General features: G+C 40.7%; 1 protein-coding gene across 3 annotated transcripts in view; it reads right to left on the reverse strand.

Annotated features, from left to right (window-relative positions):
• ipo8 (importin 8) overlaps positions 1–14,274 on the reverse strand; it is a 54,164-nt gene extending 39,890 nt beyond the window's left edge. For 2 of the 3 annotated variants that reach the window (XM_062065610.1, XM_062065609.1), the window contains exons 1-9: positions 13,898–14,274; positions 12,454–12,535; positions 9,808–9,964; positions 7,152–7,310; positions 5,932–6,088; positions 5,288–5,377; positions 2,172–2,263; positions 365–449; positions 138–272 (exon numbers count right to left, since the gene is read on the reverse strand). In XM_062065610.1, the coding sequence (XP_061921594.1) occupies positions 138–272; positions 365–449; positions 2,172–2,263; positions 5,288–5,377; positions 5,932–6,088; positions 7,152–7,310; positions 9,808–9,964; positions 12,454–12,535; positions 13,898–13,981 (1,041 nt within the window). In that variant the 5' untranslated portion in view covers positions 13,982–14,274. The remainder of the gene's footprint in view (positions 1–137; positions 273–364; positions 450–2,171; positions 2,264–5,287; positions 5,378–5,931; positions 6,089–7,151; positions 7,311–9,807; positions 9,965–12,453; positions 12,536–13,897) is intronic. The other variant, XM_062065611.1, reaches the window with a different exon arrangement.
• Between the last annotated feature and the right edge of the window lie 2,647 nt (positions 14,275–16,921).

Genomic DNA, 16,921 nt, shown 5'->3' on the forward strand with positions numbered 1-16,921 from the left:
ATGAAAGACTTCATGAAATAACTAACAAATAAATGCCCTTACTGAAATCTATACTTGATTGTCCTAAATGGAGTATACATGTGCGAATAAATGCATTGGATACAGTTCAATGTTAAACGTCACACATCCTGGAGTACCTGCATGTGCGGCTTCATTTGTTTCCACGTCAGTGAGTGAGAGATGCCCTGGTTGAGATAGTTGAGACACTGCTGCAGAACGCGAGGAGCAACGTACTGCTTCTGTCGGTGTTGGTCGACCACCTTCAGCAAGACCTGGACAAGGGGTAACAACCGGGATGTAAACAAAATCATTAGTCAAAGCAACAAATACTGTAAGTACATTTTAAACCAAGGGAAATACGTACTTGCTGTATACCCACTGCATAAGTCTTCAAGAAGTAGTCTGCAAACTCAGTATACTCCTTTGTGACATTGCCAGGGCTTCCATACCTAGGAGAATGTACCAAGAAGCATTACCACGTATGTATGATTTTTTAATGTTACCACCTTACAAAGATATTAACAGTCCAGGAAATTGATTGAAGTTTTGTTGTAACAGAAACACAGAAGACCTAATCTACTAAAATCCAAATAACACTTGCTAAAAAGCATGTGCATACTATAAAAGTGTGTGTACTATTAATGGGCATGTTGAGGGTGATCTACTAATACTAAGACTAGGAAGTACAAAAGTGGTGTAGACCGCCCTGTTTGAATGAGGATTTTGCGTGTATTACCAGCTGTCACCACGGAGACACTCATTTTCCTCATATGTCAAGCTTTTTAACATGTAGTGTTTTGCTATGTTGTTGAACATGCAGTACACAAAAATAATCTGTACCGCCCTTTTTGCAATACAGAATCTAAATTTTGGCACAACACTGGCAATAACTGCGATGGTGCACTGGAATAATCTAAAAGCAAGAAAACAGATATTGCAAGTTTTTTTTATATGGGAGATATATTAGTAATACTGGATATGTATTAACAAAATATCTCCTATATTTAAATATAAAACGCCAGCAGACATTGTTTTGGTGTTTTGTCCCCAAATCAGCCCTTAAATCATTTATCAGCTCAAAGATGGAATTGCTGCACAGATCATATGTCTAATTACAGTAGGCCTTATGATGGCATTGTGTTTATATTTATGAGTGCACATGTGTACCTTGTTTAAGTGTTAAAAATGAAATTGTGTTTAGTAGCTACTAGTGAAAAAGCTAAGCGTACAGCACTGTTGCGCTAACAAATTCTCACCCAATTGCTTGTTAATGGTCTTGTCCTCCAGTCCAGTCTTGTGCAGGTTTACAATTGTGTCTCTGAGGACAGCTTAATGTGTGTGAAACATTAATATATTGTTTTTCTATTTTAAGTAGGCTGTTAATGATTGTTGTTTTTATTGTATATAGTTTGCTGCTGGTGATCTACATCTTGCCTATGGACTATGGTTGGAAACTAGCTTAGTAGCTCAAACTTGCACATTTACAACAATGTTGATTGATGTGCCTGGTCCCTGTTGAAATAAACTAACAAAATGAAAAAACCTTCATATCTGCTTGTCACCTTGACTTGTGTTGTCGAAACAGGTTTTCCATCGGTTTGTTGGTAAACAATGATAATAATCAAATGAAGGAGCAAGTGTTGAATGTCATGAGGCGATTACATTCTACATTTGTATGGTTTTACAGTATTATATATGTTTCGCAGTTACAAGCAGCCCTCTGAAGTTTGATACTCAATATGTCATATTGAGTATATTGCAGATAATCAACATAATGCTTGCTGGTATGTGGCAGCTCAAATACTTATATCCTCAATCAAAATAAATATAAATTAATTCATAATCCTAATTGAATTTTTTTAATTTGTTTTTTTAACACACAGTGAACCAAGTTTAAACATGCAAAAGTTAGAGTGTGAATGAACTATCAGTAAAAGACAGATTAAATATTGGTATAAGCTTTGCTTCTTCCTACTCCTTTTCAGATATGTTGAAATGTGCAAATGTAACCGCATGAAGTCCCTTAATGAAACTTGTAACAAATAAATCATAACCATAACCATCCAGTCTCTTTATGATAAACGTTCTGGACTGTTCATATATTTGTATGGAATCAAATACCTAACTGCTAAAAATGTTCACGGTGTTGAAAAAAAAATACTAAGTCTCACCTCTTGAACAGTCGTGTGATGACACGCAATGCCCATTTCTTACACTTCCACCATGGTAACACAGGACGGTCATCTTCATCCACGTTCAAAGTCTGCAAACAAATGCAAAGATTGCGTCATTAAACCAGACTTGTCCTGGCAAGTGTACCTTGCTTAAGTATGGCATTAAGATCTTGCACTCGTCAAAACTTTTGGACTGTATGTGTGTCTACGTGCCCTGGTACACTGCACGGACTATCAATAAAAACTCATAGGGCCTGATTTACTAAAGGTTGCGTGTACTAAAACACGTGCAAACCTGATGGCACATGCACAGTTGATCTACTAAACGTGTGCAAAGTGCATTGCATCTGTAAAGTAATCAGAATTAGGCATGCAATACATTTTGCGTCTCTGTCTTCATTAATATGCAAAATACATGCTGATCATAAAAACACCCACAATACTGGGAGGAGAAAATGCAGCTATAATTATTTAGCACATGCAATGCGACTTATCAACACTCATCACTATTGTGGGGGCACTATTTTGTGTTTTATTTAGCACGTTTGAAAAGGACGTGTAAACTGACATAGTTCCACACACGGCTGCAGGTTCAGTGCTCGTGCTGCACAGACAGACGATGTACAGATGATAATCCCCTGTCCTACGTGTGTGTGTGTGTGTGTGTGTGTGTGTGTGTGTGTGTGTGTGTGTGTGTGTGTGTGTGTGTGTGTGTGTGTGTGTGTGTGTGTGTGTGTGTGTGTGTGTGTGTGTGTGTGTGTGTGTGTGTGTGTGTGTGTGTGTGTGTGTGTGTGTGTGTGTGTGAACATTTTGGATAGTCAGAAATTAAAAATAGACATATCGTCAGTCAATTTTGTACAAACCCTGTTTCCATATGAGTTGGGAAATTGTGTTAGATGTAAATACCTGTATAAACGGAATACAATGATTTGCAAATCCATTTCAACCCATATTCAATTGAATGCACTACAAAGACAAGATATTTGATGTTCAAACTCATAAACTTTTTTTTTTTTTTTTGCAAATAATAATTAACTTAGAATTTCATGGCTGCAACACGTGCCAAAGTACAGTAGTTGGGAAAGGGCATGTTCACCACTGTGTTACATGGCCTTTACACTAAGTAAACGTTTGGGAACTGAGGAGATACATTTTTTAAGCTTCTCAGGTGGAATTCTTTCCCATTCTTGCTTGATGTACAGCTTCAGTTGTTCAACAGTCCGGGGGTCTCCGTTGCGGTATTTTAGGCTTCATAATGCGCCACACAATTTCAATGGGAGACAGGTCTGGACTACAGGCAGGCCAGTCTAGTACCCGCACTCTTTTACTATGAAGCCACGTTGATGTAACACGTGGCTTGGCATTGTCTTGCTGAAATAAGCAGGGGCGTCCATGGTAACGTTGCTTGGATGGCAACATATGTTGCTCCAAAACCTGTATGTACCTTTCAGCATTAATGACGCCTTCACAGATGTGTAAGTTACCCATGTCTTGGGAACTAATACACCCCATAACATCACAGATGCTGGCTTTTCAACTTTGCGCCTATAACAATCCGGATGGTTCTTTTCCTCTTTGGTCCGGAGTACACAACGTCCACAGTTTCCAAAAACAATTTGAAATGTGGACTCGTCAGACCACAGAACACTTTTCCACTTTGTATCAGTCCATCTTAGATGAGCTCAGGCCCAGCAAAGCCTACGCTGTTTCTGGGTGTTGTTGATAAACGGTTTTCGCCTTGCATAGGAGAGTTTTAACTTGCACTTACAGATGTAGCGACCAACTGTAGTTACTTACAGTGGGTTTCTGAAGTGTTCCTGAGCCCATGTGGTGATATCCTTTACACACTGATGTCGCTTGTTGATGCAGTACAGCCTGAGGGATCGAAGGTCACGGGCTTAGCTGCTTTCTCCAGATTCTCTGAACCCTTTGATGATATTACAGACCGTAGATGGTGAAATCCCTAAATTCCTTGCAATAGCTGGTAGAGAAAGGTTTTTCTTAAACTGTTCAACAATTTGCTCACGCATTTGTTGACAAAGTGGTGACCCTCGCTCCATCCTTGTTTGTGAATGACTGAGCATTTCATGGAATCTACTTTTATACCCAATCATGGCACTCACCTGTTCCCAATTTGCCTGTTCACCTGTGGGATGTTCCAAATAAGTGTTTGATGAGCATTCCTCAACTTTATCAGTATTTATTGCCACCTTTCCCAAATTCTTTGTCACGTGTTGCTGGCATCAAATTCTAAAGTTAATGATTATTTGCACACAAAAAAAAGTTTAGCAGTTTGAACATCAAATATGTTGTCTTTGTAGCATATTCAACTGAATATGGGTTGAAAATGATTTGCAAATCATTGTATTCCGTTTATATTTACATCTAACACAATTTCCCAACTCATATGGAAACGGGGTTTGTAATTTTATAGCTGCTAAAGGACTTAAGGTGGTGATTAAAACGAATGAGTTTGATGATGTTTGTTTTTCACATACAATATATATTAATAACATATATTTTGTATAATAAAAATTTCTTGAAGTATGCATTTTTTTCATCTTGAACACGTTTACGTGCAGCCTCCCTCCCATGCACCTTCAGCGGTTATAAAAAAAAATACAAAAAAATATATAAAAAATAGTGGTGTCAATGTAGATGCACTGCACGACTGCTACTGAAATGCCTGCTGGTTTGAAAACATAGCAAAGCACTACAAGTAAGAGCATGACAACATGAATGTGCAGTAAATGATTGAATGTCTCTGTGACGAAAGCCTCTTATAATACACACAAAATCCTCATTTGAATAAGGCGGTCTGCACCACTTTTCAATTGCATACGCAGTGTTAGTAGATCGCACGCAATACGCCCACTAATAGTACACTCTATTTTTTAGATTACACACACTGTTTAGCGTATGTTACTTAGAGCTTAGTAAATCAGGCCCGTAGTATGTTAACATTAACTTATTTTAAAAAATACTTTTCAGTCATTCCAAGTTGTATGTATGGGGTATTCAAAGATGTTGCCAACATCGGTGAAAACAATGATTTACACAAGACTTTAGCAAGAATTATGAGTGTAGGTGTGATAGTGTGTATGTGTTCTTACAGCAGGAACATCTTTGTCCATTATGGCTCGTAGTATTTCCATCCACTGAGTCATCACAGTGTTGTTGATCAACTGGAGCGGCAGTGAATACTGCAAGTACAGCCCAGAATAAGATAACTATTATCATTATTACAGTTCTCTTTTCATCATCTTTTCCTACTGGACACACAAGGAGTTACCAATCCCGAGGGCTCTGACCTGGCCCAGGCAAAGTTGGTGCTCATGTGGGTATTTTGATGCTCTAAAACATGGATTCTTAAACTGTGGTACAGGGCTCTATCAAGTGGTACACCAAATAATCACTTGATTAAAGCAGTGTTTTTTCCCTATATTCAAAGACATTGTTACTATTCAATCTGTGTGTACTATTGCAGTGATAAAAAATATTAAATATACTTGTTAAATAAAACCTCTGCTTTGTTTTTAATGACTACTTAGGCCTACTATGCTACTGTATTTTGATGTTGGTTATTATGGTGGTACTTGAAGAGACAAGTTTTTTCTGAGGTGGTACTTGGTGAAAAAAGTTTGAAAACCACTGCGTAAAAGTACATATTTGAAGACTTAATTAATTTATTGATATTCTGATAACATAATAGTTAGAATGACAACTGTGAATTTATTTAGTAAACAAACAAACATACCTGTACAAGAGAATGGAAGATTTTAACAATCTGTTTTTGGATGAGGACAGAGAAGATTGTGGCATCTGACAGCAGCTGTATGATGAGTTGCTGAATCCTGGGCAAAAAGATTTGCATGGCTGCAAGCAACGGTTCCCTCTCATCTGCCTTCCTGTACCTGAAGTACACACACTATCTGATAAATCCCACTGGAAAGAATCATCTTCGGTTAGATGAAGAAAAACTCTATTCTGCATAAATATAACTACAATAATGTCAACCTATTTTTCCACAAAAAAGACTTGCTTATTCACCCGCTAAGCAGTCATCTCAAAATGTGCGTTGTAGGAGTGTAACTGTACACCATAATCGGTTCATTTGGGTATAGTATTGGAACTAAATGGATAAAATAGTAATGCTTTTCGTTTCGTTCTCGCCAGTTCCAGGTTCTAAATGGCTATCAGACTGTTCCAATTTGTCGGATTATATTCCCAGCCATCTACTTTTCAGGTGAGATGCATGATTTATGAATCTACAATAAACTTACAGGTAGCAGGGAAACAAGAAAGCAGCAGAACATTTGATGATGTAAACATAGGCACACAGGAAGTGATCACGGCGCCGCCATTAATAGTTTGTCTGTGTTAGCGTTTCTAAGAATAATATCACTAATACTTGGTTAATATTCAAGCCATGAAATATAAATGGAGTATTGTTGGTGCTTTTTGGATGGTTATTTATTGGATTTTATGGGCAGAATAGAGGACCTTCCATTGGCTGTGCTGTAAGCGGACTTTTATTTACGTTTATTTAATATTTAGAATGCAATAAAAAAAATACACCCGTCGTCATGTCTTTCATAATGATGTGATGAGGAAAGATGTTAATGTGTCTTGTATTCATGTTAGCACTTAAACTAGTGAGCGATTAGTGGCGCGAGTAATTAGCGGTGCAAGTGATTAATGGCGCAAACTACTAGCTAGCGATTAACAGCACCAGCTGATAACTCGTGATAAGCTGCAGTAGTTGCTAGCTAGTGATAAGCGGTTTTACGGTCATTTAAATGTAAAACATTAATACTAATTGTCTGGCATTTTACCGCAGTTTATCATTGATACCGTTAATTGTTACTTCCCTAGTATGTGGTTAGTCAGCCTGACAAGAGACTGTTGATGAATGAATGGGTTTATGGCCCTTGAAGGAGCCATTCAAAAAATATAAATACAAACAAAAGTACTCACTCATAGGTTTTGACCAGCTGATAGAGAGACAACAGGCTGCCGTACCAGCTGCCACTGTTGTTGGACTGCAAGTACAAACTTAACTTGTCCACTATGGCCGTCCAACGTCCTGGGAAGTCATGTTTGATGATCGTTCGAAGACATATGGTCAACTGGGCGCTGCAAACAGAGCAAAGCCATGTGATGTTGTTACTGAGGATGATTTTAGATTGTAACACAATGGAACTCATCCATCCATCCATCCATCCATTTTCTACCGCTTGTCCCTTTTGGGGTCGCGGGGGGTGCTGGAGCCTATCTCAGCTGCATTCGGGCGGAAGGCGGGGTACACCCTGGACAAGTCGCCACAACCTCCAAAGTAAATGTCTCATAAGGTATACACGATATTGTTTGAAAAATCTAGAGAAGATATTTTCATGCACATATTTTGGAACATTTTATAGAAGATATTGTTTATTTTTTATGTTCGTATTGTTGCCGTTTTGAAAGATGGTGTTTGTTTTGGATGTTAAGTTTTGTATCGAATTGTGGCTAAATAAATGTTATACACAGTTTAGAAATCAACCCTAAAAAGAGATAAATGAATAAATTAAACAAACATTTTTAAACATTTTTAAAAAACAGTTCAACCACATTTAAAAAAAAATATATGACGCAAAAGTCATACAAAACCTGGCATAATCACCAAGCATTCCATCATGCTAGACACTAGCGAAATTGTCAGCTCTAAAGCAGGCGTGCCCAAATTGTGGCAAAAAAACCCCGAAATGACATATAATGTAATGCAGGATAGAATCTGGCTGCCCAGTGGAATATGAGCAATACATTTAATTAAATATCAAAGTATTGGTCCAACTTTATTGCCTGTAACAGCTGAACCCCTTTCCACTGTGGCTGTTTTAGAACAGGTTGTGAGGAAGTTCCCATGGTTCTGGCAGATATTTTGTTTTTTAGTGTCAAGGCACCACAGGTGTGCCGAGCTGGAGCTGGCTCCAAAAGCTCAAAAACAAGTAATGCAGTATTACATAATATTTGTTATTTACTTGAATAGTAATAGCTGTAGCTCCACGAACAATAAGAAATCGTCAAAATAAAAGCTTGAGTGCAGGGGTGCCTAAGGGGTGCCCGTGCAAATTTGGCTTGCAAAGACAGAATCAAGAGGGCTTCCCAAATGTAATATATATTTAAACTGTCCTCTTTCAAACTCACATGATCATTGATCGCAAGGCTAATTAGTTGCCATCTTTGCAACGTGAAGATCTCAACTACAGTGGTACCTCAACTTAACGGGGCCCTATTATGCAAAACCAACTTTTCTTACCTATTGGTACCTGCTATCGTGAGTTTTCAGGATCTGCATTAATCCCGAAAATTTGAAATCAGACCGTGGAAGCATTGCCGAGCTATTTATAAAACAATATTGCCTACCTTCATACTTCGTCTAAACAAACCGTTTGGGAATTTGCTCTGTCCTGTGACGTTTTTCACACAGGTGACCTCAGCGGATTATTCCATATATGGTATAAATTTACACAAAGTGGTTTGCGCGAGTCTGCCATTGTAGTCCGCGTTGAAGTCAATAAGCTCCATATTTTTCTCTATCCTCTTGTTGTGGGGCAGACTGGCTTGTACATTCACATGGATCCGCCACTGTTGTTATTTCTGATATAAAGTAGCGTATAGGTCAAACTTAATCTGTCACCAGACTCGCTATGGAAGCCCTAAAAACGACAACATGGCTAAAAGTGAAGAAAGTGAAGTGGGCAGAAGAAGTGGATGGTATTCAATGAATAATAAAAAAAATCATCAAAAACATGACAGAGCATGTCGCCAACTTGGTGAAGCAGTTTGAGCGATTCACTGCTAGTCTGCACCAAACTGAAACAGAATGTGTTTAACACCAGCCAGAATTTTTAAGTAATAGCTACTGTATAAAGTGGACATTTATCCATGAAAATATGGAAAAGCTGCTAATGGTGTGTGTGACGGAGAAACAGCTTGAAGGAGACATGTCTTCTCTACAGGGTAAATGCTGTACATTATCAGAATGAGAAACAAATTTATTGGCCAAGTATGTTTAACACACAAGGAATTTGACTTGGTAGACTGTGCTCTCTTTGTTCTCTGACCTTGCTTCATAAAACTACTGTAGTTGTTATAACTACATTCTATTGACAATGTTTCTTATCTAAACCTTTGTTTTTATTTTTGAAAGCATGTCATGTGTTAAAATTCTGCTGTTTTGAGGGGGCACGGCACCAATTAAATTGATTTTAATTCATTCCAACGGCCGGTGTTAGTTTTAGATACAAGTGTTTTGAGTTAAGAGCTCTGTCACAGAACCAATTAAGCTGAATATAGATAAAATAGGATCAAGTTAAATTTGTTTTACAATCTGGAAAGAGAAGTGATGTGATAAGTCCATAAATTACACAATGATGTGCTTGACCAAGGCTGAACAATAAAAAAGTATCACTCATCCTTATTTGATAGCATCCATCAGTGATTGATAAACTGATTAAACCAATACTGAACTTACACAACTTAAACATCATAACTACGTTGTATTCATAATACAGCTTACAGTAATTGCACAGAATTCCCAATATCAGTTAAAGTAATGGAGTAAATACAACAAGAGTGAGAATATATGTACCGGACGGTCTCAGGACAGCGGATGATAGCTTCCACAATGTGGTCTCTGATCTGCTGACGGTCGTTTTCATGAATGTTGAAAGGGAACACGCCTTTTCCCAAAGACGGCTCCCTGTCCTGCCAGTACTGGCTTATCATGTTCTTCAGATAAATGGCCGCTGCAAACAAGCAATCAGATAAACAATCATTTCTTGTTGGTTCATATTTCAACCAATTTCACAGACTTATCGGTCGGTAAAATTATCAATAAAACAATAAACAAATATATAAGCAGCAATTGTATGAATACTGAAGAGCTAAAGCTGTATGGAAAATGTGAAATTATAGTAAGAGTGGGAAATTGTTAGATGGAATGTTCCATTGATTCCAACTGGAATTTGTTGGCTGGAATATGTGAAAATCCAGGAAAACAGAATAATTCATTATAATAATTGAAATTAGGTGCATGTTTTGATGGAATGGTTTGAATCACCATCCACCACCTCGGGGGGGGGGGGGGGGGGGGGGCAGTGCACTGTCAACACCGTGTATGGTGAGGATGGTGTGCTGCTGACCTCTACTGCGGCTGTTGTGGATCGGTGGAGGGAATACTTCGAAGACCTCCTCAATCCCACCAACACATCCTCCTATGAGGAAGCAGTGCCTGGGTAATCTGTGGTGGGCTCTCCTATTTCTGGGGCTGAGGTTGCCGAGGTAGTTAAAAAGCTCCTCTGTGGCAAGGCCCCGGGGGTGGATGAGATCCGCCCGGAGTTCCTTAAGGCTCTGGACACTGTGGGGCTGTCTTGGTTGACAAGACTCTGCAACATCGCGTGGACATCGGGGGCGGTACCTCTGGATTGGCAGACCGGGCTGGTGGTTCCTCTCTTTAAGAAGGGGAACCGGAGTGTGTGTTCCAACTATCGTGGGATCACACTCCTCAGCCTTCCTGGTAAGGTCTATTCAGGTGTACCAGAGAAGAGGCTACGCCGGATAGTTGAACCTCGGATCCAGGAAGAATAGTGTGGTTTTCGTCATGGTCGTGGAACGGTAGACCAGCTATACTCTCTGCAGGGTTCTTGAGGATGCATGGGAGTTTGCCCAACCAGTCTACATGTGCTTTGTGGACTTGGAGAAGGCATTCGACCGTGTCCCCCGGGAAGTCCTGTGGGGAGTGCTCAGAGAGTATGGGATATCGGACTGTCTGATTGTGGTGGTCCGCTCCCTGTATGATCAGTGTCAGAGCTTGGTCCGCATTGCCGGCAGTAAGTCGGACCTGTTTCCAGTGAGGGTCGGACTCCGCCAAGGCTGCCCTTTGTAACCAGTTCTGTTCATAACTTTTATGGACAGAATTTCTAGGCGCAGTCAGGGCATTGAGGGGATCCGGTTTGGTGGCTGCAGGATTAGGTCTCTGCTTTTTGCAGATGATGTGGTCCTGATGGCTTCAACTGGCCAGGATCTTCAGCTCTCACTGGATCGGTTCGCAGCCGAGTGTGAAGCGACTGGGATGAGAATCAGCACCTCCAAGTCCGAGTCCATGGTTCTTGACCAGGAAAGGGTGGAGTGCCATCTCCAAGTTGGGGAGGAGATCTTGCCCCAGGTGGAGGAGTTCAAGTACCTAGGACTCTTGCTCACGAGTGGGGGAAGAGTAGATCGTGATATCGACAGGCGGATCGGTGCGGCGTCTTCAGTAATGCGGACGCTGTATCGATCCATTGTGGTGAAGAAGGAGCTGAGCCGGAAGGCAAAGTTTTCAATTTACCGGTCGATCTACGTTCCCATCCTCACCTATGGTCATGAGCTTTGGGTTATGACCGAAAGGACAAGATCCCGGGTACAAGCGGCCGAAATGAGTTTCCTCCGCCGGGTGGTGGGTCTCTCCCTTAGAGATAGGGTGAGAAGCTCTGTCATCCGGGAGGAGCTTAAAGTAAAGCCGCTGCTCCTCCACATCGAGAGGAGCCAGATGAGGTGGTTCGGGCATCTGCTCAGGACGCCACCCGAACGCCTCCCTAGGAAGGTGTTTGGGGCACGTCCGACCGGCATGAGGTCAAGGGGAAGACCCAGGACACGTTGGGAAGACTATGTCTCCCGGCTGGCCTGGGAACGCCTCGGGATCCCCCGGGAGGAGCTGGACGAAGTGGCTGGGGAGAGGGAAGTCTGGGCTTCCCTGCTTAGGCTGCTGCCCCCGCAACCCGACCTCGGATAAGCGGAAGAAAATGGATGGATGGTTTGAATCAGTTAAGTAAGAATTCTCAAGTTCAATGACAATTTGTTTAAGGTAAAAGTGGGTATTTTCAGGTTGTGGAAAATTGTTAGTCCAAATTTCCTAAACGAGCTGAATGCTTTGATGTTGGAGTGTTTGGGAAATATGAGAGAAGTAGAACTTGTAAAAGCTTATTGTCAAAAAGAAAAAAAAAGGATATGACAGAATTGAATGGAAGCAAAGTGAGCTTGACACTAAAGGCTACAGATTTATTTGGACCATTACAGTTAAATGTTTTATCTTTATACAGAATTCCAACAAATCAATATTTGATAAAAATCAAGCTACTGAGTGCCTCTATAGAAGACTATCAAGCATTCCGCAGCACAGCAGACGGCAACTGGAGAGATGTCCCGAAATGGCCACTACAATGGATACATTCATTTGTCATATCCATATTTGCCATACCTGCCTGGCAAACAGGAAACTCCACCTGCTCTGATGCAATTATTTGGAGCAGAGTTGGTGCAAAGTTGATGATCTTGTAGGACTAAAACACACCAAAGAAGACAGAAAATTGAGAGAAGACAGAAAATTGAGAAAGTAATTATTGGATGTATGGGAGTTTAACCCGTACAATGATATTAACAGTTCACAATTTTTTATGTTAGGTTTAATTTAATAGACAGCAACAAATTGTAAAAAAAACTCAAATGTAATACAAATTGTTGGAAAAAAAAAACGAATACAAGTTAATGAATTATTTTTTGATTGCATTACAGTATAGTAAAAAATGATGGTTACTAAACTAAATTGACCTGAAAAAAGTAATTAACACACATAATATTACCAACTACTAAACAAAGTTACAGGATAGTTCATTCATATTTCTATACATTGTTTATATTGAAACCACAAAAGTCCATGAGTTATGGCAAATTATGCACGTCATTTCTCAAACCAGTAAATTCGGCGGATGCAGACGCCCAGATGAAAGTCGGCAGAATGAAATAGATTTTTCTTTATATCTTGGTTGTAAAAATCGGGTGCACTATAATACATTGAAATGTCATGTCATTAGGTTTTTAAGGATGAATAACCCTCAGATCCAGCGCCCCTGATAACCTGGCTTACTTCTGTTTTGTTGGTTGGTTGTGTGTGTGTGTGTGTGTGTGTGTGTGTGTGTGTGTGTGTGTGTGTGTGTGTGTGTGTGTGTGTGTGTGTGTGTGTGTGTGTGTGTGTGTGTGTGTGTGTGTGTGTGTGTGTGTGTGTGTGTGTGTGTGTGTGTGTTTGAGCTTTGGCAGCATTTTTCTTTTGCACTTTTTTTTAACCCTACAGTTCAGTTCAATTCATGTTCAGTTTCAGTTTATTTTCGAACATGCATACGATACAATGTAAGCGTTTATATGATTGCAGCAATTTTAATTTACAACATGTTCCAGTCAGTTGTAGGCGTTTTAGTTTCAGTTACCATGAATTGATTAACGTGGACCCCGACTTAAACAAGTTGAAAAACGTATTCGGGTGTTACCATTTAGTGGTCAATTGTACGGAATATGTACTGTACTGTGCAATCTACTAATACAAGTTTCAATCGATCAATCAATCAATTTTATGGTGCCTTATCGGTTTTGAATCATTTCTTGTCTGGAGTGTTTGGCCTCTGTCAGCCGCCGTACATGTAATAGCAAACAAACCCTGCAGCAGCCTAATAAAGCAAGCTACATGCAAAATTGGAATGCATACAGTCCATTTACATTACTCTACTTTACGTTGTGATAATAGCAGATTTGATAGTAGTGTTTCTAGCTGCATGTGCTTAAAACAACAACGTAAACACACTCTTAAAGTCAAAACACAGATCGTAATGACTACAGCTAGTAAACAACTCACTGCTTTGGACAGCACCCACCTGATTGAGTTCATCTTCTGCCGATCTTCTCAGTTTAGGATCGATAGTTCCCCTCAGAGCCTGGATTATTCGGTTGGGATCCATGCCTTCACTTAGATAAACGGGTCTAGTGCACGAAATTAAAACTAGCGAGACCCTTCCTTTTAATTCAAAAGGCCGTTGTGTAATTGCAATAAATGTCGCCCGAATAGTAAATTAATTCGACACTCGGACGGAACGTCCACGTACCATGTTTATTGGGTACTACTATTGTTTGTCTAACTTCACAAATAATGCAGAAAGAGTTCTCTCAGTGAAATTCCATAAAGCTTATTAGGACAAAACTGCCGCCAAGCAGCAGTTTGTGGACGTAAAAGTAAACTCAACACACGCTTTACGGCTTATTCTTCTTCTTCGTCTGCACGAGAGCGCATGTGTCTGCTGCCATCTTGAGTTTACTGCCAGCACTCGTTGTTTGGTTTAATTCATTAAAAAATGTAACCTAAATGTAGCACCACAGATTTAACAATTTCGACAAGGTACACATTTTCATTTTCGCAAGTATGTTTTTAGAATTTTAATCAAAGAATATCTTTTTTTTTTTTATTGAACCAAGTTGCTGTTTCAATAGTTTACAACAGGTTCAGCAATTTACATAATAAGTCAAATTAAATACAATCTTCATACACACAAAACATGTTAAACCATGTAAAAGTGGATGTAAGAGAATACAAATTAGATTCAATCAATCAATGTTTACTTATGTAGCCCTAAATCACGAGTGTTCAAAGGGCTGCACAAGCCACAACGACATCCTTGGCTCAGATCCCACATCAGGGCAAGAAAAAACTCAACCCAATGGGATGACAATGAGAAACCTTTGAGGGGACCGCAGATGTGGGGACCCCTCCCCCTGGGCGACCGGTGCAATGGACGTCGAGTGGATCTAGCATAATATTGTGAGAGTCCAATCCATAGTGGATCTAACATAACAGTGAGAGTCCAGTCCATAGTGGGGCCAGCAGGAGATCATCTCGAGCGGAGACAGGTTAGCAGCGCAGAGACGTCCCCAACTAATGCACAGATGAGTGGTCCACCCTGGGTCCCGACTTTGGACAGCTCACGCTCATCTGTGGTCACCGAATCTGTGCCCCCCCCTCTCCACGAAGGAGAGGGGGGCAGAGCAGAAAAGAAACGGCAGATCAACTGGTCTAAAAGGGGGGGTCTATTTAAAGGCTAGAGTATACAAATGAGTTTTAAGATGGGACTTAAATGCTTCTACTGAGGTAGCATCTCTAACTGTTACCAGGAGGGCATTCCATAGTACTGGAGCCCGAATAGAAAACACTCTATAGCCCGCAGACTTTTCTTGGGCTCTGGGAATCACTAATAAGCCGGATTTCTTTGAACGCAGATTTCTTGCCGGGACATATGGTACAATACAATCAGCAAGATAGGATGGAGCTAGACCGTGTAGTATTTTATACGTAAGTAGTAAAACCTCAAAGTCACATCTTAAGTGCACAGGAAGCCAGTGCAGGTGAGCCAGTAGGCCTAATATGATCAAACTTTCTTGTTCTTGTCAAAAGTCTAGCAGCCGTATTTTGTACCAACTGTAATCTTTTAATGCTAGACATAGGAAAAATAATACATTACAGTAATCGAGACGAGACATAACGAATGCATGAATAATGATCTCAGCATCGGTGGTGGACAAAATGGAACGAATTTTAGCGATATTACGGAGAAGAAAGAAGGCCGTTTTAGTAACACTCTTAATGTGTGACTCAAACGAGAGAGTTGGGTCGAAGATAATACCCAGATTCTTTACCGAGTCGCCTTGTGTAATTGTTTGGTTGTAAAATGTTAATGTGGTATTATCAAATAGGTGTCGGTGTCTAGCAGGACCGATAATCAGCATTTCCGTTTTCTTAGCGTTGAGTTGCAAAAAGTTAGCGGACATCCATTGTTTAATTTCATTAAGACACGCCTCCAGCTGACTACAATCCGGCGTGTCGGTCAGCTTTAGGGGCACGTAGAGTTGGGTGTCATCAGCATAACAGTGAAAGGTAACACCGTATTTGCGTATGATGTCGCCTAGCGGCAGCATGTAGATGCTAAAGAGTGCAGGGCCAAGAACCGAACCATGGGGAACTCCACACGTTACCTTAACATACTCTGAGGTCACATTGTTATGGGAGACGCACTGCATCCTGTCAGTAAGATAGGAGTTAAACCAAGACAAGGCTAAGTCTGACATACCAATACGTGTTTTGATACGCTCTAATAAAATATTATGATCAACTGTATCGAAAGCAGCGCTACCCACACAGCAAAAACACTCCGCGGCGGATCCCCCGCGGAGGTATCGCGCTTTCCGGAATAGCACGGCGAAAAAATGAGCGTCGTTGTGTGGGTTTTTTGACGAATAACACTCTTTTCCACTTTTCTTCGCTCGGGCCTCACCTACCGCGTGCAGCCATTTCGAATTTTCTGAAAACGTGACGTCAGACGCACGTCCCCATGCAAAGCATTCTGGGAGGCGGCGCTGGAAATAAAATAGCCTTTTTTTACAGAATATAAAGTTTTACTGCTAGTCCTAATATCAAACAACGTCATTACAATCATACATAAATGATGATGGAAACACAAAGGCCGATCTTTACTGCGAATGTAGCAATAAATCAATAAATCTATACTTACGTTCGTGTTCCAGCAAAGAAAGTCCAGAAATGATGATCTTGGCTCATGTACACGCTAGTAGGCGCGTCCACGTCTGCGAGTGCAGACATTGGTCGGCTCAGCGCGCGTAGGCGGAGCCTATAACTCTAGGCGGCGCGCGCAGGTTTAGTTTGTCGCGTCCGCGTATGCGAATCAGACACGGGTCCGCTCAGGATCAGCTGTCTGACCGTACAATTTTCAGAGGCGGAGCTGTATCCTCTAGGCGCAGCCAAAACGAATGTGACAGTAACGCGGGTTGGGCGACTTGAAGGCGGATCCGTATAGGAGTCTTCTGTTGTATGGGTAAGATCAAGAAGCAGCAAC

This window comes from Entelurus aequoreus, linkage group LG12 (genome assembly GCF_033978785.1).
Source record: "Entelurus aequoreus isolate RoL-2023_Sb linkage group LG12, RoL_Eaeq_v1.1, whole genome shotgun sequence".
Taxonomy (NCBI): Eukaryota; Metazoa; Chordata; class Actinopteri; order Syngnathiformes; family Syngnathidae; genus Entelurus; species Entelurus aequoreus.